Here is a 27615-nt window from a genome sequence, read left to right on the forward strand (position 1 = left end):
TGGGGAAGTGCTGATCCTTCTCCCTGAGCTGACAGGTTGGTAAGAAGCAGGTGCTGATCCAAATGTATAATGTAATAGGATTACCACTTTTCTAACTAGGCAGTAATTTGTCGTTGCTTGTTTTATTTATTTCAATCTGTATGCCCCTGAGTACATAGCTATTATATTAGGAGATTTTTCTCATGCAAAAAAGAATTTGTAAGTAAATAAATGGCATTTTTTTTTTCTGAGTTAGCCAGAATAATCTCCATATGTGCTAAAGCAAGCTTTAAAACAAGGTGGGGTTCCTGGTAGGACAGAGGTAGGCATTTGTCTCATTAACTATTAATGAGGCACTAGCAGGATACCTATAGCCCATGAAAACAATGTTTTTAAAAATAGCAATATGCTAATTTCACAACTACTTAAGCACAAGTCCTTGAGCTAGAAAAACCTCTAGAAGAGGGATGCAGCCACTTTGTCTTTTTGCACAGGAGAAGAACCTAGGCCAAGAGAGTTCAAAGTCAAGATGACTTTGTTGAATGGGATGTTATCAAAAGTATGAGGCACACCAGGAAAGGAGGAGAACCTGCAAGAAAACATGCCCATTTCCTCCAAGTAAGTGCATAAACTTCTGAAATGGCAGGATACACCTGCCTCTGAATGCTTATCAGGAATAATTCTGAATTACTACATTGCAGCTGTCAGCCCTTTTTAAAAAGCAAGAAAAGCAAAGCAGACTCCTTTCTTCAAACAAGTGAGGATTACCAACATCTTGGTGATGGCCCATCTGAATGCCATGAAGTCCTCAGAAGGAGAGCTTGGAGCTAAAGAGGACACACATAACCCCCTTGCTTCTGTGCTCTCTACACAACCTGAGTGCTTCCCTCTAGGGACTAGGTGAAAGCAGAAGAAATATGCTTAAGAGCCCACAAGTCCTTTAAACTGTGAAGGGAATACAGCTCACCTTCCTCCTTGAATGGACACCTTGATCAGGGAATAGAGAAACTGCTATTATTTAGACAGCTCCATGCAATAACCTCCTTTGAACAAAGAGAAAGGTTTACTGGAGCCTGCAGTGTTCCCAGCCACTCCTCCACTCATGGCCGGCTGCTGGGGAGAGCTCTGCCTGGGGTAAAAGGAGGCATTTCTTTCATGAGACACTAGCCCTAATTGAATAACCAGCGCTGTGCTGAAGAGGTGCAGATGGTTTAATTAGTTGTTTAAACAAGTGGCAAGAAATTGTACTTACCCAGTAGGCTTTTTCCCTTGCTCAGCTTCTGAATTCTGTTCATTTCATTCTGGCAAGGGAGCCCTAAAAAAAATAATTTATGAAAGCCAGTTTCCAGATGGTATGGGATATAATGTCTAATGATTGACTTCACTCTTGACATGAAATGTAGACAATGACACACCTGGGAGTGGAACTTTCCATGTGCTGTTACAACACAGCAAAACAAATCCAGACCATTAGTGTTACTAATTAAAGAACAAAAACTCATACCATGAAGTACTTAAAATAGTATTTAAGGTATACTCACATTGTGCAGTAATTTTTCTCACGTACCACCAACTCAAGCAAAAACCAGGTGTCTAAGGTTTCTGTGAGCTGGAAACTAGGGCTAAGGCTTATCAGAGGGGAAGTGTCCTGAATCCACTAACCAGAGATGCCAAATACCTACCCCAGGTCTTGCTGCAGGAGAGAAAGAGGATTAGAATGGCTACTGCAGACCTCATGGCTTATTACCAAAGGAAAGCGAAACACAGGCCCCAAGGGACAACCAGCGAGAGGTAGCAGTTATGGATGGGACTTTAGATCTAGGTTCTGCCACTTCCTAGCTGAATACTGCAGGCAAGTCTCTTTACAAGGCCTCAGTTTTACAAACACAAACCAGCAGGAACCCAAAGACAGGGCAGGAGCCAAGTGGGGCAGAAGCACAGGGCACATGTTCACCTCCCTAGAGAAGAACTTACTTCCACTCGCAGCAAAATGAAAAGCAACCTCACTAGTTCTACAGAGTTCCATCATGACTTGCCTTTTCAGATCTTGTGGCTCCAGGAGGTTCTGCTATTTGCTCATGGTCCTGGCAGAGGTGTTTTTTGATTCTTACCTGTGGCTTATACTGCCTCTTTCTTCGAGCCCCACACTTGCATATGAAGTATCTAAGGACCTGTTTACATCTATGTCACCTGGTCCTGCTGCTTGTGACAGAAACTCGTAAAATTCATTTTGTTGACTCCTTAAGATGCTTTCAGAATAAAGGGGAATGATACCAAAAGGAGAAACAAATCCCATCTGCATTATAAAAGGTAGCAGTTATGACAGTCCTGGATGCTGTGCCACAGATGTCCCAGGTGACCAGCTCTGACTCTTGGTTAAGGGACTACATACTCTCACTCTCAGGCCTGGCACTGTATGTCCAGGGGAAACATTAACACACAGGCTTTATGTTCTAAGGAACCCAGACGAAAATGAAGAGAATTATTACTTATAGCTATGATTACACACCTAAAAAGTCCAAGCAAACCAACCAGGATAACTTATAAGCAAAATGAGAATTTGGAATTGGAAAGGTGACTGGGAGCAGAATTAATGTTGAAACGGCCACCAATGAGGGAGTACAGTTACAAACACAAGTACAACATCTGTGAGAGTAAAATGTAAACTCCACTGGTTGACACACAGATCCTGTTCTAAGCTAAAAGGATTCAGTATTATACAGCTTTCTATTCCCACCTGATTAATTTGGCTGATATGAAAGAAAAAAATCAGACTTTTTGTTTAAACTTATTCCAAAGTTCATAGAGGAAAAGAAATCACATAAGTCAGTTTTAAAGTGTTCAGAAATAGATATAAGCACATATAGGGGTTTATATATACCATATACATAAAATGGAAGCTGTGTTTCAAATCAAAGGGAGAAAAGTGGGTTAGTCAAAACAGAGAGAAGGAAGACTGGGTGCCATCTCTGGGGCAGGGACCCACCTGACTATAACAGACACGCAATCTAGAGTGACACAGGATTTCTATAACAAGAAGTATTAAAGACAACAGAATTGTTTTACTATCTTCAAGTGAGAAATACCTTTCTAAGCTTAATGTAGGCTTTATGGCATCTTAGAAGCCATAAAATAAAAGATGGAGAAATTCAACTGTCTTAGAATTTTAAATTTCTCCCTAGCTAAAATCACAAAGTCGAATTTGGAAAAAAAATTTGTAATACCTCCAGCTAGAAAAGCTTCAATTTCTTTAATATACAGTTTCCTACTAAAAAAAAAAAAAAAAAAAACCCACAAGAGCCTAATAGAAAAAAAATGTACAAAGAACATATCAAGGAAAAGGAAATTCAAGATATACCTAATGAGAAATATTAATAAAATAGAGCCTAGAAGGAGATGTAATGATCACAAAGTTTGGTAATGCCAGGAAGAAATAGGTAATCTTATTTTTGGTGAGAGTAAATTGGTAGAACCTCTTTAGATGTTAAATTGGAAATATTGCTCAAATTTAAAAAGGCACATGCCCTTTGGTAGTTCTGCTTCTAGGAATGGATCTCATAATTCTATAAATACACACACATGTACACACTTTTCACTGAATGTGCTCTTGTAATGCCTACAGTTCTTGTTGTATATGTGCATTGTCTATGCATATATACAATCCAAATAATATTAGCAGCCACACCTGTAGTATGTTGTCCCAAATACCTGGCTCATGCTGGAGCTTGGGATAAAGATACAGGCCAGTCTCTGCTGGTCCCATTACCTGTGGCTGCCACACCTGGGCATGCCCCACAGGAAGGGAGAGCATCTTCCTGTCTGAATCCCCCTATGGATGACTCTCCTGCCTGACTTTGGGTTACATGAGATACCCTGGTCTCCTTTCATCTATTCCCTGAATCTTGTTTCTTTCATTAACTGAAGTTTCTTTATGACCAAAATATCCTTGTCTAGGACACTTAGTATACATCTATACTTATCCTAGAGAAAGCTGACAAATGGCTTTCTCTGAGAGAAACATGGAAAATTCATGTGATAATGGGAACTAAGATACTTTTACGGTATTTTTCACATTGAGAGTCTCACAATGACCTTGGGAATCATGGAGGAACAGACTGAAATAACAGACTCCTTGATTATACTCTCAGGTTTTCTAATATACCACGTTCAAAGTAAAACTAAATTAGGAGAAATGGGCCATGGGGCTTGCCATTAAATGGCATGAATTCTGTATTCTCTACCTACATGTGTCTTTCAGCATGGATATCCGGGCTCTGGACCCCACCCATCCCTGCGGCCTTACCTCCAGGCTTTTGGAAGCAGTAGCACCACTCGTTGTTAGAGAGCTTCCCATCCTTAAAAGAGTCGCAGGAGTTGAAGAGAGGCTTGATACAGGGCTCGTACTTATCCAGGTAGACGGCATTGATCTCTGAGTGGTCAAGCAGGAGGTCGTAGTTCATGTCCAGCTTGTTGAACATCCAGCCCAGGGAGTCCTTGCAGATGGGCAGGATGCTGGTGTCAAACCCTGCAAGGGAAGGAAGGTGCCTCTCAGCTGCCACCAAGCCTGGTCCTTCCCCAGCTTCCAGCTCCTCCCCACAGGCTGTTTCCTTCCCAGAATATAGTTCCAGTGATAACTCTGGAATATTTTGTGTTTGTTGTTTTTCAAATGAAACAGTTTAAAATGCACTAAAACAGAAGCCGGCATTTGAGTAAAATATGTTCTAAAGGGAACAAATCCCCAATGTTAATTTATCTGGGATGTAAATATGGCTTTTCGTTTACTGAACTTGCTTAAAACGAGGTGTGCCTGAAAGGAAGAATATAAACACGGTGACTGAGAGGTAAAACTTAGAATACTAAAAACTATGCTTTCATATCTAGGGAAAAAAATCTGAAAAACCCAACTAAATCTTTTAAAAAGAGTAGCAGTGAAATGAAACAGCGCAGCATAATCCAGAAGCACTGATTATGTCCCAGAGGACCATTATATCCAAGCTGTCTGAACAGTAATGGCAAAACACGCCAGGTACCTGCCTCTGTTCCCCATTCTTCTTTTCTGAAATCCCCTAAAGAGATACATGAGATGGAATCCAAATCAACTCAGACAATAATTTCTTTCTTATTTCCCTGGGGGAGGAGTAGGTTTTGTGAAGAGTTATTTGTTTCCACAATGGAAACTGTACGCACTGGGCTGGACGCTAGGGATAGAGAGTCCACCGGAGACAGACCCGGCGCAGGCAGGCCCCAAATCTAAACTCGTCTTTCTCTCAGAGCCCAGGGCACCACGCAATCTCAAGTTATTGCATAAGCTGGTTTTCTAGGACTGGCTTTATGTTCCTGGAATACTGATAATAAAAGTTAACTTGTGTTGCTATATACAGAACACCTTCCTAAGGACTTTATACTTATCTCAGTGAAGCCTTGTAAACAGTCCTATGAGATGGTGCCATATCATCTCCACTTTACAGACGAAGAAATAAGACTCGAGTTACTTGCTCAAGGTCCTACAACTGTAGATCTGGGATTCAGACCCAGGCAGCCCAATCCTGAGTCTAGATTTTCAAAGTCTCCTCTCCCAGGGCTGCCTTCCACCTTCCTTGACCTTGCTGCCCTGAGGCTAACCACTTGGCGTAGGGTCCATATTTGCAGATGGGCAGTGGCTACAGTGGACGGTCTGAGGGGTCGATTCCTACCCACAGCCCAGTCACTGGGTCCCTGAGGGTGTCACCTGGAACTCCCGTTTAGTCAGTGGCATATAAGATGCAGCAAAGTGCATCCACCCTTTTAAAAGCAGTGTCTTTATAGAAAGGTCTTAGGTCTTCACTGTCCAGAAGTCAGTAAAGTAAGTTCAGCACCTCCTCCTCCCAGCTCTCACAGAACCCTGTGCTTCCTTCCTTGTCAATGCTTACTAATTGGACGATAAGTTCCCTGAGGGCACAGACTGTCTTGGCCCCTTCAGAAGCCTCAGCCTGATGGGCATGTAAGAGGCACCTAGAAAATATGTGTTGGCAGAAGTTTTCCGTAGAGTTTACCCTTTTAAACAAAATATTTCCATTTTTAAATGTATTTCTATATCTTAGAGCACATCTTAAAAATATCCCCCTTTTTCCAGAACAAAGGCTATGGGACATAATGTGGCCCCTTCTTAGATGGAACATCATGATTGTCAATAGTCTCTGAGATGATGTGCTCAGGCACTGCTGAGTAAGGACCGATAATTCACTCTGGCACTACATGGATCCACACTTTTGCAGAGAATGCTTTACATACCATGCATCAATTTTATAGGATATTGACATTTTAAAGGAACGTAATTTACCCTGATACTGCACGGTTCCACACTTTTAGGTAGCATATTTTATATAATGTGCATCAATTTTATAGAATACTGACATTTTAATACATAGGAAAGAGGAATTTACTGCTGGCCGGTCACCGAAAAGAAATGCAAAGCTGGTTACTTAGTGGTCAAAAAGTCAAACCCACCCCATCCCCACTGGAAAGGTTTCTAGAAAAGGGGTGCCTGTGTCTGGCACCTGTGCTTGCCTGGGGCCCAGAGGGGAGCAGAATGGCTCTTCTGGTCAGCCTCAGAGGACAGGACACAGCAAGGGTCCAGGGCTTCCCCTGCAGGTCTCCTGGACCAACGAAAATGTTGCTCCCTCCTCTGGCCGTGTGGGCTAAGGAAGCACCATCCTTTACATTCCCTTCACTCCACTGCTTCAGGGTATCAAACCTAAAAGGCTTCTCGGGAATTGTTTGCTTCTGGCCAAGGGCAGGGCTTTCAGAGAACTCCCAGGGGACCAGAGACGGCGCGGAGCAGCTCTCCTCACATCAGTCTGCTCTTTGTTGAAAGGTTGTTCAGAAAGCCCAAGGGCCAGGCTGCTCCCGGAGGATCCAGGAGAAAGTTTCTCTAACCATCCATAGAATTAATTATCCACAAACTCCCAAGGAGCCTCTGCAGGGATGGGGAAGATTCTCACAGACACAATGACCAAGAACCACTCTCGGGACCGAGGCCCTGAGGAGCAAACACTGTGTTTCTCTTAAGGTAAAAGATCCAAATTATTAAAATAATTGTCCTCTGCACTGATTTTCTCCACTGAGATCTCTAGAAAACTACGAGCAGCAAAGAATAGCAAAGATTAAGGAGACTGTTTTTATTCTGGCCGAAGACCAGATGCTAGTCAAAGGCTGGACCCAACCATCGCCGACGTAACTTCTCACCGACTGCTTTCGATCGGGAGCGTCGCTTTCAGAAACTGCCCAAGCGCATGTGGGATCGGGGTGAAATGCTCAATGTTTTAAACGACGTGTTCTCATATTTTGACCAAGTAATATCAACATGGCTACACAGAAAAGGCAGTGGCAAAGCTATGTATATTTGAACCACTGCGTTGTTTACTAATCTGTGCTGATTGGCCACAGTGTGGAGACGCTCACACCCCTAACCACCTTTGAGTTAAAAGCATCGAAGAGACTCCAAGAAACTGCAAATACAAGGGCCCACCCTGAGTTTTCTCTTCATCTTAGCACAAAACTGAGTATGGTCTCTGCTAACTGAGCAGCTGAAGCTGGGGGAGGCTCCTTGAGGAATCCGCATGTTATGGACAGGGGAGGGGGACACCCGTCTGGGAGTTTCTATGGAAAACAAAATGCAGTCTATTGACGTTATCAAAGATATCTGCTACAGCGTTGCCTATATTAGCTAAACACTGGCAACAATCCAAATGAGCCAAAAAAGGTTGAATTAAATAGTTATATCTGTAATTGGGATTCTTTATAGCTATTACAAAGAGAATACTACTCAGCAGCATGGAAACATAGTCATAATATATTTCTAAAAGATCATAAAACTGTAAAGTATATAATTAATAAATACACACACTTTCCTACACGACAAGGGACAAACCTCAAGGTATATAACCACAGCATGCTTATAGTTGTTAAAATGATGGACATATTTGAAACACGGACTTGGCGGGAGGGGAACCAAGGGCAACTCACGTAACCTAAACATCTGTACCCCATAATATGCTGAAATAAAAAAAAATAAAATAAAATGCAAAAAAAAAAATGGTGACATTTTTTCTATAATGTATTTCCCAAAATGTCTATATATTAAACATATTATTTAAATCAGGCTTTAAAAAATATAAGTTGTATTTTTTTCTTGATTCTAAAGCATCTCCCTTCTCCATATTTTACTATTTCTGAAACGTATTTAAAGTCAATGTGTACATTTAATACAGTGTTTCTTTTTTCACCCCAAACTGATATTACTAAATCAATGTCTAATAACTGAGGAAATATGACATTTAAAAGGAAATACATGAGCAAAAGTAAAGTGGCCTTACTGCTTTGGGCAGTGTCAGAGCTGGTGGGCTTGATGACTCTGTTAGCATCCTCGTGCAGAGCTCCAAACCAGTCTTTCAGCCGGGAAGCAAGGTTCCGCAGCTCCTTGTCTGTGCAGGCTAGAGAAAAGCAAGCAGAACAATCCATCAGTCTGTGGCTTTCTGCCCTCAGTGTGTGAGGCAAGGCTCCTAGCAAAGCCATGTTCAAAGCAAACCTCCCTATCCAGCCACGATATAATCCTACCCCCACTCTGAAAAAACCCCAAAGGGTGCTGTTATCACAAGTACAGAGTATGACAGAGAGAGCCCAGACTTCCAGGGCAAGCAGCAATTGTTCAGAACTTGGATTTGGATGGCCTCCGAGCCGCCATGGTCTCACAGTTGTGCAGCGTCCTCCAAGGGTTGTCACGGATTCCTCCTGCTAACAGCATAAAGCTTACTATTGCAGTTTTGCCAGAGAAGATTACGTTTTCCACTAAACTCATGCCAAGAGATTAACACCCAGGAATAGCTAATGCCCTTGGGGAGAGGCTGCCTAGGACACCAAAAGATCCTAGTAATAGCAGACTCTCAATTTTGTTCTAGCCCAAGGTTTGGATTTGTGGATTTGGCCTATTTTGCTCTGTTTCCTATGGACTCATTTTGACTTTCCGCTATAGACGGATGGATGCTTTCTCCATGAAAGAGTCCTTTCTATCTCAGCCCACCCGTAACTACCCAGCTCATCTTGTACGGTAAGACAGAGTCACTGGGCAGACGGATACTCCTCCTGAGAACAAGAACGTCCAGACGGATGGCTGGATGGGTGGGCAGGTGGGTACAAGTTATTTGAAGGTCTCTTAGAGTGCTGAGGCGAGACTTGAGAGAAGAAATCCTGAGAGAGGGAAGATGGTACAGAGAAGGGAGCTGACTTTCCCTAGCCTCCCAGTTTCCCCTCAGGGCATACTCTAAATCTGGATACTCAGAATCCCAGCGAAGGCTCCAGGCACCAAAGACACAGAAAAGCCAGCAATACATTTGGTGGCCTTTAGCATCTGGAGAGACAACTAGAGACCCGAGGGCCCCAAATCCCAATGAGTTAAAAGGGACAAAGAACTGAACCTCACAACTGTCACTTTTCCCAAATTCTAAAGCCACAGAAGCAGGCAGCTAAGAAGTTAGGCAAAAATGCCGTTACAATGCAGAGTCAAGTTCTCAACATCTCATGGTGTTGAGGAGACCCGGGTTAGGGCGCCGAACCTGCCAGGACAGAGGGGCCCAATGGGCAATGCAGGCGGTCCACTGGTAGCCCCGGGGCAGCGATGGAAGAGAATTAGATAGTCTCGCCAAAACTCCAAACCAGCCTTCAATCAGCACAGGGCCTGACTGAATTAAGGTGATTGGTCCCCATGTGTCTGCCCTGCAAAGGACAAGGTGAATCTTCTCCAGAAGAAAACAATACAGAGACCATACAGATCTTCTCATTGTTATAATCTGTGTCCAGGGCTTAGTGGAGAACCCAGCTTCCCAGACCTCGAACAGGCAAGGTCTCTCCCCACCCTGCATACAAGAGGTGAGGTGGCCTGATCAGGCTGGGTCTCTGCAACCTGAGCCACATGCTTTTATAAGTGTGCTGCCTTCGTCCCTGCTACGGTCCAGACTGCAAACTCCGCAAAGCGTGGGATGAACGTGTGCCCAGTGTTTCTATCCAAGTTGTTAATGACCTCAAGATATTGTGTTGCTTTTACCAACCAAGGCATTACTGTATTTTAAAACACCAGCCAGGAAATGGCATTGAGAAAGTCTTGACAGGCAGCAGAGTATGACAGCTCAGGAGTCACACTGCCTAGAATGAATGCCAGCTTTGCCACTCACCGATGGGTGACCTCAGACAAGTCACGTAACCTCTCAGCACCTCAACTTCCTTATCTGTGCACTCAGCATGATAGTATCATCATATGACTATAATCAGAGAGTGTGTGTAAAGTTCCTAGCAAAATACAGGGCATACGGTACCTACTCAGCATGTACCATCTATGATTTTTATTATTTTTACAATTATTTTTAATTAAAGATTTATGGGCAACCTTAGAGCTAGCATCATAGCATTCAGAGAACCAATAAGACAAACAAAACTAAACTCATTTCGGCCACACAGGAAATTGGTAAAAATGGATAGGTATACTATTCCATAAATTGCCATTAGCCATAGATGGCTATTTAAATTTATTAAAATTAAATTAAAATTAAAATTTCATTCCTCAGTTGCACCACCCCTTTCCAAGTCACACATGGCTGGTGACATCCAGGTGACATCCATGCCAGAAAGCACAGAGGCAGGATATTCCTGCCACACAGAACGCCGGACTGGACAGCCCTGGGGGAAGTTAGCGAACTTTCTGGAGGTTCATCATGATACCCTGACACCCATGACTGTGCCTCTACTAAGACTGGTCCTCAGGAGCAGGTGACACTAACACGCTTATGGCCCCAGCTCAGGGCCTCCGGGGGGATCAGGTGCTCACTTTTCTGATACTGCGCAGCTCTGTGCAGGGGGGAGATGCAGGCTGTTTTAATGAAGGGAATAGGATACTGTCAAGTGCACATTTGAAAGTACAAAACTAATAGCATCTAGTTTTCCTCTATCGCCATGCACACCATCTATTCTAAATGTTCTCTGAGCAGAGAAAATTGCCGAGTCAACTTGCAAAGGAAATCTCACACTTCGAGATAAATTAGTCCTGTTTAACTAAACCCTGCCAGATGTGCAGGTAATCTGTATCTTTATAAGACTGAGGAATTTTCCACAGGCTTCCCGATGTACACAGGCCTTGGATGGCCGATGGAATCAGGCACTGGCATCTTGAAAGAGTGACGCTGTCACTCAGGGACAAGTCCACAAGCAGGGAGCCGTTGGCATGGGTTGGGAGAGATGAGAAAACAGAAATGGAGATGGGAGGCGCTCGGTTACCGGGCCCCGTTCTCTCTCAGCATCCTCAACTGGACGGTCCTCATGAGGAGAAAACCAGAAACAGACTGCTTGGAGCTTGATACGTCCCAGAGAAAAAATATCAAAGAAGACAGCCTTCCGAGAGCTGTTTGCTTAGATCTGGTGTTCCCGCCGCGACACACGGGCTGGCAGTGGGAGAAAAATGCCTGCCTTTTAAGGTGCCCATCACTGCCCCAGATCAAGGTATGAACTGGGATTGATTCTTCTAGAAATGGGAGACCCAAAGACCATATCCCACACACTTAGTTCCTTCCAAGGGGAAAGTAATTTTTTTGTGGGAAGAAAGCCACAAAACCACATCCCCTTGCCGTCCTGACTGTCTGCCCTCATGTGGGCCAACCTTTGTGCTTTCTGGAGAGGGGTCCTGACGGCCTCGCCACACTTCCTGGCAAGAGAAGCAGGGTGCTCAGGCCATCAGCATCGGACTCTTTAGAGGACATGATGGTGCTTGCTTGGGAGAGGGTTGGTTTAATCATGGAAACTGGGGCCTGGTTTCTTTGGCCATCACGTTGCCCCGCTGGGTGGACACGTGCCAGCTAGCCCTCTGGTTCTCCCACATTCAGTTATATTCCTCCTGCCCTGGTTTCAGCTCACTTTTAATTGCTCTCGTTCCCCCAGCAGTCTCTGCCCAGCAGCCTACTTCTCAAGGATGGTCCCATCCCCCTCCGGTTCCTACAGGTTACTGCACGCCTTTCTTACACGGTGTCCATCTGCCCCGACATGGCTGGTTTGTGGGCAGCATCTCTGGGATCCACTGACCTGCCCCTCCCCCTGATCATTGCCTCCTCCGGTTGTCAAAAATGGTACCACCACGTACTCCTGTCCTCAGACACACACTGGGGACCTGTCCTGGATTTCTCCGTCATCCCTCCCTCCCTTCCGTGTGGCCACAGAAAGGCTCGCTGCTTTTTGCTATCTCGAGGGCCTTTGTTCCCATCCCTGATGCCACCGTTACCTCCCACCAAAACAACAGGCGCAGGCTCCTAATTGGTCCCCCATCTTGCTCCCCACATTCCCTTCTCCATCCAGCAGCCAAAGTGATCTTTCTAAAACTGACGTTCGATCAAGTCACTCTCTTGCTCGAGCTACTTCAGAGGCTCCCAGTTACTCTAGAGTCTAAACTCTGTAACACGCGTGACCTGCAGGACCCACGGCCTGAAGACCTCGCAGGCTCTCTCCTGCATCCTCCCCCCTTCGGCCTCCGTGCTTGGCCGTGCTGCCCCCGCACACTTCCACCCGATACACCTCTCCTGGCTGCCTTGCTAGTGCCGATTCCTCCAGCAGATCTCGACTTTAAAGTGACTTCCTCTTAGAAGACTCCCTAACCCTCACCCTCAAACTAGTGAGTTTTCCCTTTTCTGTGCTCCCAATGCCCTGCTCTTCGAGGCCATTCATCCACCTGTAATTTCGGACTCAGAGCCCATCTCCCCTCCAGATCACAGCAACAGGAAACATGCCCTGAGTCTGCCTCAGCACGGGGGGCCCAGCATCTAACGCAGTCAGTTCCTGGCATGGAGAATGCTCCCGATGCAACCCTATTGACTGCATACAATCACCCCGTTGCTGCCTTTTGCAAACTTCAATTTTTCCATCTGCAAAATGGCATAATAAAGCTTAGCTCGTAGCATAACTGCACAGAATAAGATGAGAGCAGTAAAACATAGTTCACAGCTACTGGCGTATAGCAGGAACTCAATACATTTATGTTCCCCTTTCCGTACCCCAACTGTCTACATAATATGTTAGAATTTTATTGTTATGCTTTTTTTTAAGCCTGAGGAGATGCTTGTGATATAAAGATAACGTCTCTCCTTACTCATTTCATAGGTGGGTATCAGTCTGAGAGATTCAGGTCGGTTTCTGTCTGCCTTCTCCCGAGTACAGAAGATCCACAACGTGGGGATTGGTCTGACTTCCCCACAGCTGCATTGCTGGCACTTTCCCTAGGGTGGTATGGAGTAGTTGTTCGAAACATATTTATGGAAAGAAAGCATGAATGAACGAGCACATGGACTGCAAACCCCCCAAGCTGAATAGCTATTCCATGGTGGAGACGGGATTTGAATCAGGCCGTTATCTTGCTCGGCCATCCCTGCACGCAGGACTGGCTTGTGGGTAGCCAGCACCAACCTATCAGTTAATATATTTGGTCCATACTCTGGGTTGGAAAAAAAGCAAACAATCTCAGGCCCTCACCTGTGAAGGAAGCTCTTGCCAAGTGACGCAGGGGAGGGAGCTGGCTGAGCAACACAGGACAAGGGGCAGCCAGTGAGGCTCTTGCCTTCGTTAGGTTCGGTGTGAGAACAACGACGGACTGCAAACAGCCCGCTGCATGTGTCACATGTGCACTGCCGGGGCTTCATTAGAAAAGAGCATCGTGCCATTCACTGCACATTGCTCCAAAATGTGAAAAAGGATCGCTCCCTCCCCCGGGAAAACACAGTGCTCAGGCAGAGAAGGGCCCAGGTAATTTGCTGTTCTCCCAGTGGACTTTTCCTGTCTGTTTGGAAACTCTGAACAAAAATCCAATGAGCAAGTGTAAATAAGGCATATGCAGCCTCCATGGAAGGTATATTGCCCTGGGATGAAAATGTGATCATTTTTTCCACCTGGGCACCTTCGCCCCCCTCCATCCAAGGTACGCAGGTTCAAAGGGCTTCAAGCTAGACTGGATTTGAATGCAGACCGTGTTTAAAGAAAGCCTGGAGGACAGCATCAGTGACCCAGCTGAATGAAAGTGAGAGGGAATCACTGTTGCCTGTACTATAGGACGAAGACGGCTTCTCTGCAGCCCTGGTGAGGTTATAGGTGAGGGGCTCTAACCTATTAGCATTTGCTTATGGGGCAGCTAGACTGCCGGCTAGCGGTACTGCGGGGGGAGAGGGGCTGCTTCCTAACTGAATGTGTCAGTAGTCTGGCCCTGCCTGCCCCTGGGCCCCCATCGCCCATCCTCCCTGGCCCCTCTGTCCTCCCTCTGACAAAGCCAAGGGCTAGAGGAGAGCTGGTGAGGAAGTTTCAAAATAGGGCATGGTTTTGAGAGAGGAGACATAGGAGCTAGGAAATCCAAGCTTCTGTGAAAAGTGCTCCCAAAGGCCACAACGGGTGTTCCACGCTAGTCTCAGCTTATTGATAATTTTGGGGGCTGAATGACATTCTAAGAAGCCCTTTCGGAGTATTAGATGGAAACAAGGAAGACAAGGAAACAATCAGAGGTATAAAAAATATCTCTGAGATGAGAGATGAGATAAAAAATGGAGGTGGGGACAGAGGATAGAAATTCTCATTCAAAGCTGTAGTGTCACTGTCTAATAGAGTGAGGGACCATGAGCGAGTGTGAGTGAGCGACTGAGTCTCTGTGTTAGAAATCCTAACTGAAGACACTTTGAACACCCAACTGGGGAAGTCTGAAAATGGCAGATCTGACACATAGCATCATAGGATATCTGTAAACCTCTGCTAGGGAACCAGTTACTGGTGTACTCTTGTCATGCACGAAATCTTTCAGCTAAAGAACCAAGTGAAAAAAACATACACCCACAAACCCTGGCACGTGGACCAACCTCCCTCTCCCACCTTAGCCTCACCAGTGCTTATGTCAGGGCCCTGGCAGAGGCTAATATGAAAACAATCTGAATTTAATTTAACCTTTAGTGCCTCCAAAGGTAATTAAAGAATTGGGCCAGACTCAAGTCCTCTTTGGGAGCAGGCTGGGGGGCCTTTCATAAATGAAGACGTGGTGCGGCTGGTCCTTTCAAACAAATCTCCTTCAGCTCTCCTAGGTGCTGTTACGGACAATGACTTAGTCAGAGCAGCACTGGATTCATGCATCAGAGTGTCTGCACTTAGCAGCTCCTGCAAAAGTTCCAGCTGAGCCTCCTTTAGGGTGGAGCTCAGACACTGGGATGATGCTTCCAGAGAATGGGTTCTAGCAAACACAAGGATGCCTTCCTGAACTGCCTTGCTTGGGTCTAGTCTCTTCTCCCCACCATAGCATTTTCAGGCTGCCGGAAGCCTGCAGCACTTGTATGTTCCCAGCATGGGACGGTAGGCTCCTCTTCCCCTACGGGGACTAGATCCCTCCCGTCATTACGTAACTGGAACGCAGCAGGTGCCCCAGTGCTGGAGAAATGTTCGGGAACATTTAGGAGAGGACACTGCATGCCATGGGAGCTTGAAAGAGGGAGAAAGAGTGAGCCTATCATTCCCTTAAGAATGTGGGCTCTGATAAACTGGAATGCAAGCAGGAGAGGGTTGATTCTGCTTGGCACAGTTTTAGCAGCAATAACCAGAGTCATTCTGCTTTAAAAGAATCCTGGGGAGACAGGCAAGAGTAAGCAGGCTCTGGAGTCAGAGCTGAGTACAGATCCTAGCTCTGCCTTCTTTGCTAAGACTATGGACAAGTTACTTTGTAATCTTTAGTTTCCTCATCTGCAGAATGAAGGTGATAACAGAATTAGCTAATAGGATCATGGGGAAGATTAAAATGTACTCAAGTACTCAGCACAAGCTTGCCACACAGTAGCGCGCACACTCAGTAGCTGTTGGCTACGATCTCATTCGTGGTTGTGCACACCAGGCAGCATGGTGATTCACCAAACAGCAAAGCATGGAATTAAGACCATGCATGTGGTCTTTTCATGTGAAATGACTGTAAGAAGCCAACCAGCAAGATATGAATCTCCTCTGTTGTTTTTCAGAGAAATCAGATATCTCCCAGGTCCTACAGATGGTGAATACCAAAACTGAGGTTCCAGGTCAGGTCTCTAGATAGAGGTTCCCTCATCTGCTCCCCTACCACCACCTCTAGTTTCCCACAGGTGCCTGTATCTGCCTTTCCATCAGGCACAGTGAGGGCTTTCCCATGAGATAAAGAGGATGAACCAATAACAAGCAGTGAAACTGAGGCAATAATAAAAAATGTCCCCCAAAAAAGAAAGACCCAGACCAGATGGATTCACAGATGAATTCTATCAGACCGACGAAGAAGAACTGGCACCTATGCTATGGAAAATATTCCATAACACTGAGAGGAGGGAAACTTTCCTAATTCATTCTATGAAGCCAGTATCATCTTGATACCAAAGCCAGGAAAGGATGTAACAAAAAACGAAAACTACAGACCAACATCCCTTATGAGCATTGACACAAAAATCCTCAACAAAATACTAGCAAACTGAATTCAACAGCACACTGAAAAGATAATTCACCATGATCAAGTGGGCTTTATCCCAGGGATGCAAGGATGGTTCAACATACACAAATCAATAAACATGATTCACCACATAAACAGAAGCAACCATACGAACATATCATAGATGCAGAAAAAGCATTCGATAAAATCCAGCACCCTTTCATGACAAGGAACCTCAATAAACTAGGCATAGAAGGAACATACAAATTATAAAAGCCATATGTGACAAACTCACAGTCGACATCATACTGAATAGGGAAAAGTTGAAGGCATTTCCACAAGAACTGGAACCAGACAAATGTGCCCTACTGTCACCAGTTCTATGGAAAACCGTATAGAGATTCCTCAAAGAGCTAAAAGCAGACCAACCATTTGATCCAGTCAACTCAGTACTGGGTATCTACCCAAAGGAAAGGAAGTCATTTTATCAAAACGACACCTATACTTGAATGTTTATCAGATCATAATTCACAATTGCAAAGATACGGAATCAACCTAAGTGTCTATCACTTCATGAGTAAAGGAAATGTGTTACATGTATATGTGTATGTATATGTGTGTACACACACACACACACACACACACAGCCCTAAAAAGGATGAAATAATGTCATTCACAGCAACTTGGATGGAATGAGAGACCATTATCCTAAGTGAAGTATCTCAGGAATGAAAAACCAACACCACATGTTCTCACTAATAAGTGGGAGCTAAACGATGGGTGCACATGGGCACAGAGAGATGTAAAGGACATTGGAAACTAAGAAGGGGGAGGGGGGAGGGGGATGAGGGATAAAAACTTAACCTTTCGGGTACAATGAACACTATCCTGGTGGCTGGCACACTGAAAGCCCTGATTTCAGCATTATACAGTGTTCCCATGTAATGAAAACATTTGTACCCCCCTTAATATTTTGGGGGAAAAAAGAGCGTGCACTTGAGTGTAGAGGTTGGGACTACAGGTATGGACAGCAGCTCCCAGTGTTCCTCAGTTAGGTCCCTGCTCTTCTCCGAGCCTCTGCATTGTCATCCGTAAATGGGGATAATGATTGGGGTAGGATTTGGCTTTCAGAAACCAACAGGCAGCCAATCTCTCTCCTCTTTCAAGAACTTCAGGAGTTGGTAGCACTTCCCTTTGAGAGGCTGATAGATAAACTCCCAACCGTAAGCAGTTTTAGTGACAGAAAATACAATAGGGCTTACCGAAGGGATTTTAAAAACATACACAAACGAATCCCATTTCTAATTAGAGATCATCTAACAGAGATTTGAGCCAGGTTACCACTGCTCAATTAAGTTGTGTTATATGTAATTCCAGTTTTTATTTTTAGTGCCTAAAATCTCAATATATACGTGTGTTCTCTTATCTTTAGAGAATGCATCAGTTCATGTAAAAACAGGCATGAGCAAAGGAATTATTCAGGAGCTTGCTAATAAAGTACTTCTTAAAAAGCAATCTTTGGAAGAGTTTAAAATACTGACATTAAACTTGGAAGAAGATGAGTTAAACTAATTAATGGTACAACCTACAAGCGAAGATGGATAAATTTCCCTATTAAACCCATTAAGACTATTCTTGGTAACATGATTTGAAGAGATTTTAATGTTTCCCTTGATTCTAATGATAATCTTTCATGTGGAAAAAGAAATACGTTTAGAACTTGTGTAACATTTGTAAATGTGCATTAGTGGAGTAACACTTATTTTTTTCCCCCTGAATAATCTAGAGCAGGAAGGGTTAGTTAGAGGAAATAAGCTTTTAAAGCTTCTCATAAAATCCACAGCCTTTTCCACACTCCGGGGGAAAAAATCATCGAATATGCAAAATATTGGTTAGAAATGCCAACTCTGGCTTTTAATTGTGTTTCCTAGCCGGTGAGTCAGCATTGCCCCACATGGGAGACCTGGAATAGATTAGCAACATTATAACCTGCAGTTTTACTGGAAGATTTCATGGCCAACCAGACTTTTTAGGCTCTTAACTAATAAAGACTAAAAACTGGAGAAATGACGACTGCTGTTCTCACTTAAGGTCAGCAATGGCAGGTACACTGAGACAAGGCACGGGAAACAGGCTCCGCCCGGACCACTGAGAAAGCTGGGGGAGGGCAGAGCCCTAGGAAGAAAGGGCTGGGCTGGTGAGGGCTGGTCCCTGCTGGGCCATCCCACTGCAGAGAGGCAGACTGAGTGCATGAGCTCAGTGGCCAATGGTAGGCAGGGAAGGCTTCTAGGCGGAAGCAGGAATTGACCTGAGGCTCATATCGTAGGGAGAACTTAGGGAGAAAACATTCTAGACAGATCTTAGAAATAATGAGCCCATTTCGAATGAAGCCATTTATTTTTAAAACTGATTTACACTTAAAATTAGTTCTGCTCAAATTAAATACACCAATTTTAGCATAATTAAATCTATTTCTAAATCATAAATGCGTATAAGTCATAAACATGTATAAGTGTGTGTATATATGTTCTGTACATCTGTTTAAAGCTATTCCACTATATATACATTATATTAATATGTACGTCTCAAGGGATGACTTCTGACACAGCTAGTACTGGCTGCTCCAGGACTGATGCATGAGCCCATGTATCTGTAAGAGGTTTTAGTGACAGAAGACATACTTTTAGGATACATATAAGATGAATCTCCATTCCTAATGGGCAACTTGTGTCCAGTTTAACCTGCTCAAATTCAACATCCAAATCTAGGCATTATTAAACATAGTTTTAGGTTCTATTTTTTTATTGTCTAAAGCATCAATATATGCATGTATGTTTTTACTCATAAACACAAGATAAACTTACATTGTTATTTAATGGGGCAGAAAGCCACAAAGGATTGGTGGGGGACCATGTATGCCAAGCTTGGGATTTGAGATCAGATCCTGAGGGTGATGGGAAGCTTACGAGGTATCTGGGACCTGGGGATGGCTCTTCTATTTCGGGGCAGGAGGAGGACACTGGTATACTTTCATTTGCAGGTGAGGTGGGGGGACCAGGAGTAGATTTAGGACACATGCAGAGAACCATGAGCTCCTCTTAATGCCCCACACCAGGCCCTGTTCTAGAGGGGATGGTGCCATGGGCATATAGGCTGACGGAGGGGTGGGAACACTAAATCCTTCTTGTGACAAAGGTCCAGCAGCATCTCCAGGGGTGCTGAAGTCTGGGGTGAGAGAGTGGAGGCAGGAGCTGGAATTTAGGCCAGAACAGAGTGGTCCTGGAGATGCCTGGACCAGCTGCTGCACAGCATCTGCACTTTCATGCTTCTGGGGGACTGATGAAAGATGCAGATACATAAATCAGGATCTAGGGAAGAACTGCCTCCCAAAACCACAAAGGGTGTCTTGGCCACTCCACATCCTGCTCACTCGATTGTTGACTCGTCCTTCTTCTTGCCCTTCAGGTCCTGCAACTCACTCTCAATTTCTCTCCCTTTTCCTCAGAGCATCAATCGGTGTAGTGAGTTGCCATGAAAAGCTGTTGGCATCCAAGCCTCAAGGGACCTCCTCTGCACTCAAAGAGGAGCTTGTGACTGGCACAGAGATGAAAAATTGCTATTACTATTTCTAGTAAAACTTCTATATTTGATCCAAATTATCTGTTTAGAGGTCCAGCATCTAACAGGGCAGCATGATTTAGCTCCCAAGTTCTGTCTTTCCCTCCTGAACATCATATGTAAGCAATAATATAAACAGAAAAAAAAAAAAAAAACAGATTTCATTCTCAGTAAAACTACAAGAGAGATGTGTGCATGGCTTAAACAGTACAGCAGAAGCCACCCAGATGGAAATAAAAAGTAAAAGGTCCAGGTGGGCCAATAAAAAGACAAAGACACAACAACAAACTCAGCAAAAATATGTTTCCTATTGGCAAAGAGCTCCTATGAAGTGACAGACTTCTTGTTCTTCAAGAGCTAAGGGATCTGGAGGAAGGGACAGGATGTAGATTAAGCAGAAGCTGCACAGGAAGGAAAAACAGTAAGGAAAAGAGTGAAATGGCCGAGTGGTAGGTGATCTCAGAAAATGCCTACAAATGTATTATTCCTGTAGGCAAGAGGCTCACTCCGAAGTACAGCTTGGGCACAGCAAGGGGAAAGAAAATTGAAGACAGAGCACAGCTGATGAGAAAAACCCTCTTGGACTTGGACATGATCTGTTTTACAGAAACAGAAAAGACAGGACCACACACAGGGGCCATTTTCATAGGAAGCCGCCTGTCAATGGTGAGTTACTGAAGGAACGTGCCCTGGGACTAGGAAGTCCACAAAGATAGCCTGGTTCCTCCCCTTCCACCCACAACACTCCCTTTTGAATGGTTAGGCCAGTAAAATCTAACTTATTCCAGTAACAGTTTTTTTTGAAGGTGTGATTTTTTTAAAAAAAAATTTCAGAATGTTATAGGAGTACACAGGTTTTAGTTACATAATTTACTTTTGTACAGTTGGAGTCAAAGTTACAAGTGTGCCCTTCACACAGATAGTGTGCATTGTACCCGTTAGGTGGGAATTTACCCATCCTCTCCTCCCCCATCTACTTGGTTTCCATTGAATTTTTACTTCCATATGTGCACAGAAGTATTGATCGATTAGTTCCAATTTAGTACTGAGTACATGTGGTGTTTGTTTTTCCATTCTTGCCATATTTCACTTAGAAGAATTGTCTCCAGTTCCATCCAGGTTGTTACGAAAGATACTAGATCACCATTTTTTTTTTCGCTGAATAGTACTCCATGGGATTACATATACCACATTTTATTAATCCAGTCGGGCTGTTTCCACATCTTTGCAATTGTGAATTGTGCTGCTATAAACATTCGAGTATAAGTGTCTTTTTTACAAAACGTCTTTTTTTTCCTTTGGGAAAATACCTAGTAGTGGGGTTACTGGATCAAATGGTAGGTCTACTTTTAGTTCTTTGAGGAATCTCCATACTACTTTCCATAGAGGTTGTACTAGTTTGCAGTCCCACCCACAGTGTATAAGTGTTCCTTTCTCTCCACATCCACACCAGCACCTGTTGTTTTGGGACTTTTATTTTTTTTTTGGGGGCGGGACTTTTTGATAAGAGCCATTCTCATTGGAGTTAGGTGATATCACATTGTCATTTTGATTTGCATTTCCTTGATGATTAGAGATGTTGAGTATTGTTTCATGAGTTTGTTGGCCATTAGTCTATCTTCATTTGAAAAGTTTCTGTTCATGTCTTTTGCCCACTTTTTAATGGGGTTGTTTGATTCTTTCTTGTTGATTTCCTTGAGTTCTTTATAGATTCTGGTTATCAGCCCTTTATCGGATATGTAGCATGCAAATATTTTCTCCCATTCTGTAGGTTGTCTATTTGCTCTATTGACTGTGTCCTTGGCTGTGCAGAAGCTTTTTCATTTTATCAGGTCCCATTTATTTATTTTTGTTGTTGCTGTGATTGCTTTTGGGGTCTTCTTCATAAATTCTTTGCCTAGGCTGATACCTATAAGTTTTTCCAACATTTTCTTCTAGAATTATTATAGTTTCATACCTTAGGTTTAAGTCTGTTATCCATTGTGAATTAATTTTTGTGAGTTGGTGAGAGGTGTGGATCCTGTTTCATTCTTCTACATGTGGCTATCCAATTTCCCGGCACCATTTATTGAACAGGGATTCTTTTCCCCAGTATATGTTTTTGTCTACTTTGTCAGAGATCAGATGGCAATCTGAAGATGGTTTCCTATCTGGGTTCTCTGTTCTGATCCGTAGGTCTATGTCTCTATTTTTGTGTTAGTACCATGTTGATTTGGTTACTATGGCCTTGAATCATTGTACACAAATCAGTAGCTTTTATATATGCCAACAACAGTCAAGCTGAGAATCAAATCAAAGATGCAATACCTTTCACAATAACAACAAAGAAAGTAAAATACCTAGGAATATATTTAACTAAGGAGGTGAAAGACCTCTACATGGAGAACTACAAAACACTGAGGAAAGAAATTGCAGAGGATGTAAACAGATGGAAAAACATATCATGCTCATGGATTGGCAGAATCAACATTGTTAAAATGTCTGTATTACCCAAAGTGATTTACACATTCAATGTAATCCTCATTAAAATACCAACGTCAGTTTTCACACACCTAGAAAAATAATTCTACACTTTGTATGGAACCAGAATAGACCCCAAATAGCCAATGCAACCTTATGTAATAAGAACATATTGGGAGGCATCACTTTACCAGACTTCAAGCTATACTACAAGGCAATAATAGTTTTTTTTTAAAAGGAACTGGCATGTTGATTTTAAAAAAATAAGAAAAAATTGTGTAAAAGAGCAGCAAAACTTATCACAAGACACTCAGCAGAAAAAATGGAAAAGATGAAAATGTGGACCAAGTATAACACCATGAATTAAAATAAAACAACCACCTTTATAAAGAAAGACAATAAAGCTGTATACAAGAACACAAAAAAGCGATAAGGCATCCGTAGAGGAAATGGCAGGTGAGCATTTAGAACCTATGGGAAAACGAAGCTGATGTTGGAGCACAAGGGAGAACAGACACTGTGGGAAAGTACAGTAAGGATAAGGATGCCAGAGACGAGGAGACTGCACAGCAGGAAGAGGAAATAAAGAATAGCAAAGAATTAGAGATTAAATGACAGCTAAAGAGGAGACGCAAAGGAAACCCCACAGGTGGGTAACCGAAATTTCTGAACAAACAAAAGGAAACAATGGAACAGGACATATATTTAAGATACAATTTGTTAAACCATTCATGATATTTCATGGAGTTGAATCTCCATGTTGAAAAGGCACAGTGTAAGCCAGGGAAAGTGGAGCTAGAATGGTCAATACTAAAATCTATCCTAATGAAGTTACTAGATTTTAAAAATAAAGAAATATCACCACAGTGGAAAAGATACACAGTAACTTATGAGAGAAAAAGAAATAAGGCTGCCCTCAGATTTCAGCACAGCAATATTCAAAGGCAGAAGCCAGTGGAACAATATCTATAAGAGAGTCCAGAAAAGAAAATTGAACCAAGGATTTAATTTCCACCTGAGCTCTCTTTCAAGAATAAATACTACAGAAAAACAGTTCTGTACAATAACCTGTGGACTATTGTTCTCGTGAGCCCTCCCAAAGGAGATACTAGAGAACTGCAGTCAACTGAGGTGACTTGGGAAATACATTTATTTATGAATGAGCAAAGGTGGAAACTGGGGCGACAGGTAAGAATGCAAATGCAGCATGCCCTGAGGATGAAGAAATGATACGACTAACGACAACAACAAAGAGGGGAAGGAATCAAGACGCAAAGTAGAGCAAGTTTGCTGACTGCCTGATATGTAATAGTTGGGGGTCAGATAAAAGCATTAAAAGATGACAAGTGGAGTGATATAGAGTAAACATATTTCTTAAAACAAAGGTTAAACTCTAGAAGATGATTTTATTAACTATTATCAAATGGCAGGAGAAAGGGAGGAGAGGAAAAAAAAGGGGGAAGAGAAAGGAAGAAGAATTATGTCCATTTTTTCACTATTTAAAGTGACAACATTCCTAAATCTCAGGAGAATTATACACATGCCCTTCTACACAAAGAAAATAGAACACACAATAGAAAAAAGACATAAAGGAGAACATTAAAAAATAACACAGATAATAGGACCAAACATAACTTCTTACATCAATAAATCTAAATGGGTTAAAATTCGCCTCTCAAAAGAATAACATTTTACTTTCAGACCAAGTCACAAAGAGAAGTCTAACTCTGTACTGATTTTTACAAGAAATATAACAATGGCAGAGTGATTTAGAAAGGTTGCTAGATGTTTTGACTCCAAAATTCCACTTTGGGACTAAAACCTACAGATATGCACACATACATGTCTGAAGTAATATGTACAAGGCTATCCATTACATCATTGTTTGAAAGCACAAACGGCTGGAAACAATTCAAATGTCCAGGATTAAATCAATTATAGTACATTCACCCAATGGAAAACTATACAGTTGTGTGTATGATATGCAAAGATCTCCAAGACAAATTAAGTTAAAAAAGCAAAGTACAGAACAGTGTACTACTATCTGTGTTAAAGGGCGGGATATGCTACTATCTGTGTTAAAGGGGGGGATAATAATCTATATTTGTGTTTGCTTCTATATGCATCAGGAATCTCTTCAAGGATATATAGAAAGCTAATGGCTTCTGTTTTAGGAGGTGGTGGGAGCTGGACCCAAGGTAGATAGGAGTGGGAGGAAGAAATTTTGTATTTCTTTTAATACTTCCTGGTTGTGATATGAATGTATACCACCTCTTTAAAAAATTAAAGCCTGTTTCCTTGTCCACCTCCCCCACTAAGCCATGCACTCCCTGAATGCAGGGACCACACGTCCCACTTCCTCAGTGGCCTCGCAGCACCAAGCTCAAGGCCTGAAACACCACACGTGGCCAACGGAGTCTCGCTGAATGAACGAGCGAATGCAGGGCAGGGTGACAGCCCCCAGGTGGAGCAAGCTGAGTAACAGGATCCTTGAGACTTGTTAGCTGCAACTCAAGACAGCGCGCACAATCCATCAGTTCTCAGGCCACATGCTAACATTTTTCCTTTTAGCCCAAAGGGGCAAAATAACCCCTAAATGCAGGATTTTTTAATCAACACAATCTGTGTGCCGTTTTCTGTTCTGCCCTGTGACCTTGGGCAGGTCTAAATTTAATTCCAGCACTCCCTGAGTCAGACACTCTGGGGGATACAGACATGATCAAGACACAGCCCTCGCCTGGTGCTCGTCTCCCCTCTCCTGATTTGTAAAAGGAGAACGCTTTCCCTCCACTGAGTTGGTGGAATTTTAACAAGGAAGACACAGCCATTTCTCTCCCAGAATCCTCGTTCCTGGAGAATCAAGGTTTAGTGTAAATTACGTGTTCCTCTGGGGAATCTTCTCTCACACCCACCCAGGAAGATTCTATCTCCCCCTGCTTGGGATTGCCCCAGGGCCCTCTCCTTGCAGCTCCCTGCTCCGTGCTCTATCGCGACCTGTTGTTTCTTCTGGACTTCGAGGTCAGACGGAGCAAGGATTCTGCAGCAGTCCCATCTGTATTCACTCCCAGCTCTCAACAGAGTGCCCGGCCAAACGTGGGCACAGGTGTGTGTTTTCAGGAGGCACAAAGGAAAGAATGTGAATATGCTAATAAGTTAAGGGGAAACACTGCCCCCATCACCATAAAAGCACCAAGAATAAATATGGCAAACAGGTCAAACGAAGTGGCCGGCACGCACCTTTGAGGATGTGGTGGAGAGATACAACCACCATTAACTTCCAGCCAGAGAATGGACTTGGGGGAAGGGGGGGCAGGGAGAAATAACCATGTGTAGGATACTATGACGTAGCATAAAGATACACCTTGTCTCAGTGAAGCCTCAGGATGCCCTGGGAGGGCGATACTATTAGCTCCACTGCACAACTGAGAATACCAAGGCCTAAACAGGTTAGGGAGCTTGCTCACTCCAGCCCACGTTGCCCTCCCCAACACACACACACAAAGGCCAAAGCAAACATTTGAGCCCAGGGCCAAAGGACCGAAATCCATGCTCTTTACCCCAGCCATGGTGACTCGCTTATGGAAAGGATGGCTTAATGTTCTATCACAGATACCGCACCGACTCCCCTTGCCCGAGGAAAGGAATTACCAGGATGCCTGGCAACTCTGAGTTCAGGGTTCTGAAGACTGAAATCAGGTCTGTGGGTTCACAGATGGGTGCTAACATCTCAGACCTCAGCCCAGCCTGGCGGCAGCCTAGGAATCCCTGGCATCTCATTTTCACATTTCCTTGCATACTGTGGTTGAGGGATGCTAGAATGATCCCACACACCTGGCTTGTTTCCGTACTGGCTTCTCATTCCTGTCCGGATAGTTACCACTAAGTAATTTAGTTTCTCTGCATCTCTGCAAGCTTATTTGAAAACCATGGAATGCTGCTTACAGAAAATTAAGCTTCATTTTCTTTAAGCATCCAGCCAATAGTGCAGGCAGGAGATGGTGATTTGGAGGTAACTGGCTTACGCATATGTAAACATGATGCATTTAGCAAATTATGTAGACTTCACACTTCAGAGCATTGAAGAAAACAAAGGTACCTTCCAAGGAAACTTTAGTGCAATAGAGTCATTCTGAAAGGAATACAGAATTACTGGTTTGTAAGAATAGCAGAGCCCAGATAAGAATGGAAAATAACGGTTTATAATGTGGAGCATGGGCATAAACAAGAATTTGAACAGGGCTAGTTTTAAGTGGTAGTGCGGCATCTCTAAGGACTCCAGGAATTATAGCCCATAACATCCTTGAGATTGAATTCATGGTGTGATGAGGTTGTACAATTCAGACTCAATTCCACTGTGACCCCTTATGCTTCACACAATTTCCCAGCCTATGTTTTTCTCCTTAAGCCCAGAGAGAGAATTCTGGATCTTCCTTGAGTTCAGACACATCGCAATAGTTAAAGCTTCCCTGCAATTCCGCACCCTTTCCATTCCCCAGCAGGCCCTGTTGCCTCAGTCCCTTCTGACGTCACATGGGCAATAAACTGCCCCGTAATGCAATTGCAAGTAGCGCTCCAGAAGGGCAGCCTTACAGTGAGTGGTGTGATTTACAGCCCTTGGACGGGTCAGGTTAGAGTCCTTGGGCTTCGGTGGTTTCCAACCTGTGTACCAAAGTCCGGGGGGTCCACTGTCTGCAGCGCTGCAGCGAAGAGGCCCGCTACCCGGAAGGGCGCAGCCACCGCAACTAAGTGTGGCATGGGCGCAGCTCAGTTTGCCACGTTCGTCAGCACCAGGGCTAATAAGATGTTCCAAGAGCTGCTGCGTATATGAAACACCCTCTATTGCCAAGAACCATGCTAGCACTTTCCCTTCATTGTTCTGTCATTTAATCCTGGTGATAACCCATTGGAGTCATTATTATTTCTGTCTTACTGATGTGGAAACTGAAGCTTAGGGAGGCTGAGTGACTTTTTTCTGGCTGCCTCTGACTGAGTGCTTCTTCTATGACAGGCAATGTACACACAAACATGATCTCCTTGAATCATCACACCAACTCTCTGTGAGGCAGGGATTTGAATTAACATCCATT

At 43.6% G+C, this 27615-nt stretch overlaps 1 protein-coding gene across 1 annotated transcript in view; it reads right to left on the reverse strand.

The window, feature by feature from the left end:
• Positions 1-27615, reverse strand: part of SPOCK1 (sparc/osteonectin, cwcv and kazal-like domains proteoglycan (testican) 1) — a 181237-nt gene that overhangs the window by 5573 nt on the left and 148049 nt on the right. Inside the window, exons 6-8 of the mRNA XM_012646321.1 lie at positions 8334-8450; positions 4283-4504; positions 1232-1294 (exon numbers count right to left, since the gene is read on the reverse strand). Coding sequence (XP_012501775.1) covers positions 1232-1294; positions 4283-4504; positions 8334-8450 — 402 coding nt within the window. The remainder of the gene's footprint in view (positions 1-1231; positions 1295-4282; positions 4505-8333; positions 8451-27615) is intronic.

This window comes from Propithecus coquereli, unplaced genomic scaffold, assembly GCF_000956105.1.
Source record: "Propithecus coquereli isolate 6110/MARCELLA unplaced genomic scaffold, Pcoq_1.0 Scaffold242, whole genome shotgun sequence".
Lineage (NCBI taxonomy): Eukaryota > Metazoa > Chordata > Mammalia > Primates > Indriidae > Propithecus > Propithecus coquereli.